This window comes from Verticillium alfalfae, genomic scaffold (genome assembly GCF_000150825.1).
Source record: "Verticillium alfalfae VaMs.102 supercont1.1 genomic scaffold, whole genome shotgun sequence".
In the NCBI taxonomy this organism is placed as follows: domain Eukaryota; kingdom Fungi; phylum Ascomycota; class Sordariomycetes; order Glomerellales; family Plectosphaerellaceae; genus Verticillium; species Verticillium alfalfae.
In genome coordinates this window covers 3750986-3753741 of record NW_003315038.1, presented here as the reverse complement: position 1 = coordinate 3753741, position 2756 = coordinate 3750986, and the positions used below count along the sequence as shown (strand labels likewise).

Below are 2756 nucleotides of genomic sequence, written 5' to 3'. Positions count from 1 at the left end.
AGCTTCGGCCCTCTCTCCTTTTTCGACCTTTGTCTGATCTGTCCAGATTGGCGTTTTTTCTTCTTCCTTCACTTATCGCAACAATACCTATTTGGTTTCAAAATGCAAACCATTCTGACAGAATTCCTCGACAGGCTGCCGCCTGCGGCACTGACTGTGCTGGCGGGCATTGGAGCTCCTGTTTGTTGCGACCAAGGCCCTGTCTTACTTCCAGTTCCTCCTGAGCGTCTTCGTTCTCAGCGGCACCAGTGTTAGTTGGCCCTCGTCCACCTAGTCGCAACTCTTGACCCTGTGCTGACCCCATAATCCATAGCTTCGCAAGTATGGCAAGCCCGGTAGCTGGGCCGTTGTCACCGGTGCCTCCGACGGCCTAGGCAAGGAGTTCGCTCTCCAGCTTGCCAGCAAGGGCTTCAACGTCGTCCTCGTCTCCCGAACCAAGTCCAAGCTTGAGGCCTTCGCCGCCGAGCTTGAGCAGAAGTATCCCAAGGTCCAGTCTAAAATTCTGGCCATGGACTTTGCCCGTGACGATAACGCCGATTACGACGCCCTCGCCGCGACCGTTGCTGGTCTCGACGTCGCCATCCTCATCAACAACGTCGGCCAGAGCCACAGCATCCCCGTCTCCTTTGTCGACACGACCCGTGAGGAGCTGCAGAGCATCGTCACCATCAACTGCCTGGGCACCCTGAAAACGACATCCATCATCGCGCCTATCATGGTGCAGCGTAAGAAGGGCCTTATCCTGACCATGGGTTCCTTTGCCGGCTGGATCCCCACTCCCTACCTCGCCACCTACTCCGGCAGCAAGGCCTTCCTCCAGCACTGGAACAGCTCCCTCGCCGAGGAGCTCAAGCCGTCCGGCGTCGATACACAGCTCGTCCTCAGCTACCTCATCACGACTGCCATGAGCAAGGTCCGTCGCGCCAGCGCCCTGATCCCCACGCCCAAGAACTTCGTCAAGGCCACGCTTGGCAAGATCGGGTCAGGAAGCTACCAAAACTGGGCATACACCTACACCCCCTGGTGGACGCACTCAATCATGGTCTGGGCTCTCGAGAGCACTCTCGGTACCGGAAACGCCCTGGGCATCTGGTACAACGGAAAGATGCACAAGGACATTCGCAGGCGGGCCGCTTCGCAAGCCGAGCGCGAGGCCAAGAAGGCTTAAGATCTGCGCCTCGCCGATTTAATGTTCTGCTCAAGTATTTGAAAGCCAAAGGCTGGGACTGGATGGAACTATGAGGCCGCGATGTACAGCTTGTCAGGCGACTGATGCTGAAGAGAAGAAACCAGAGTAATCAGAGGACGAATATGGACAGGCCCGTGATCATGTCGCAGGCTTCATACAAAGCGGCCGGATGCGTTGTTAGAGAGAAACCATGATGAATAAAAGAGCGTGGAAATGTACGCCTTGGGGTTCTTTTAATTTACCATGCATCGTTATCATTTTCGTCGACATGTGACAAAAAGTCGGGGAGAGTCATGCTCAGTCACGAAGCTCGTCTAGTGGGCCCAAGCTCTCCTCAGCCTTGCCCCCGAAACGGGCTTAGCGCGAGGTACCACCCAGAGCAGCTTTCCAGCTCCAGTCGTTCCCTGTCGCGAAAATTCCCACGCGCTGCCCGGGAACAGGTGCAGCCTTTCGACCTCCGACGTTCAAGCACCGACAATTGCCAGCTGCATCTCGCTGCTGCTTCGATAACTCACCCTGTCATCTTGCTCCATCAAAGGGCCATCCATCAACCCGTGGGAGGAGACCCCAGTGCCTTCGCCAACCCAGCTCTCTCGACGGCAATTGCTCCACCATCTTCTTTTCTTGGTTGTTGATGGTGGTTGCATACCGCGACAACAAGCCTTCGCTGGCCACGCGCTGCCTCGATCGGTGAAACCATATCGACCTTCGACCACCTCTCATCCACGACCTCTCCAGCTCGAAAAATGTCGTACCCAGCAATCACACCGGCGCGTCCTGTGCCTGGCGCGTTTCTCAACACCCCCGCCGCCTCCAGGTTCCAATCCAACGATGACCCTGTCAGAAGGCGTCTCTTCGATGGGAACGCAAATCCTGCGCCCAGCAGCAGTCTCGTCCCCAGGCCAAATCAGTCCTCCGTCACGACATCATCAACCTCTGGCATGAGCGGCGGCTTGGTTCCTGCCTCGCATGTTCAGCAGCAGGCACCCGATGTGCCCCCTGTCACCAAGGCGGCCCAAGCCGTCAACGAGTTTCTTCAGCGGGATCAAAACTATCCTGATCTAGAGTCTTATGCCAAATGTGAGATATCTCCAGCCCTTGCATCATCCACGCCGCCTTGAGCTTCACTGATCATTTTGCTCTAGCCGGCTCGTCCTCTGAGTATGACCTTGTCAGCATTGATTCTGCTTGGGCACCCTTCCACAAGACCCAGATGTACCCAATCCCGAATGAGATCTTCAACCACTACAACGCCAGTCAGCTGCAAACCCTCATGGGACTGTTCGCCGAGATCAATCACGCGTGGGTCGCTATCGACAACTCACTGTTTCTCTGGGACTACACCCAGCCTGAGCCCGAGCTCATCGGTTTCGAAGATGTCAAATATACGATTCACGCTGTCGCACTCGTGCCGCCGAAGCCTGGCATTTTCGTAGCCGACATTACCCACATGCTCGTTGTCGCGACCTCTCAGGAGATCAACCTTCTGGGTCTCTCCGCCAAGCCCAATGCATCTGGTACCAAGAGCGTCTCACTTTACCAGACCAAATTGGACCTGCCCCTACGA

General features: G+C 56.2%; 2 protein-coding genes across 2 annotated transcripts; both read left to right on the top strand.

The window, feature by feature from the left end:
- Positions 1-102: 102 nt before the first annotated feature.
- VDBG_01135 (estradiol 17-beta-dehydrogenase 12-B) lies at positions 103-1168 on the top strand (the record flags this gene model as incomplete). The annotated part of the gene is made up of 2 exons (XM_003009406.1): positions 103-180; positions 314-1168. 2 exons carry the CDS (start codon positions 103-105, stop codon positions 1166-1168), a joined length of 933 nt encoding a protein of 310 aa, XP_003009452.1.
- Positions 1169-1935: 767 nt separating this feature from the next.
- On the top strand, positions 1936-2310 carry VDBG_01134 (conserved hypothetical protein; the record flags this gene model as incomplete). Its single annotated transcript, XM_003009405.1, has 1 exon — positions 1936-2310. The coding sequence occupies one exon, from the start codon at positions 1936-1938 to the stop codon at positions 2308-2310; it is 375 nt and encodes a 124-aa protein (XP_003009451.1).
- Positions 2311-2756: the final 446 nt, after the last annotated feature.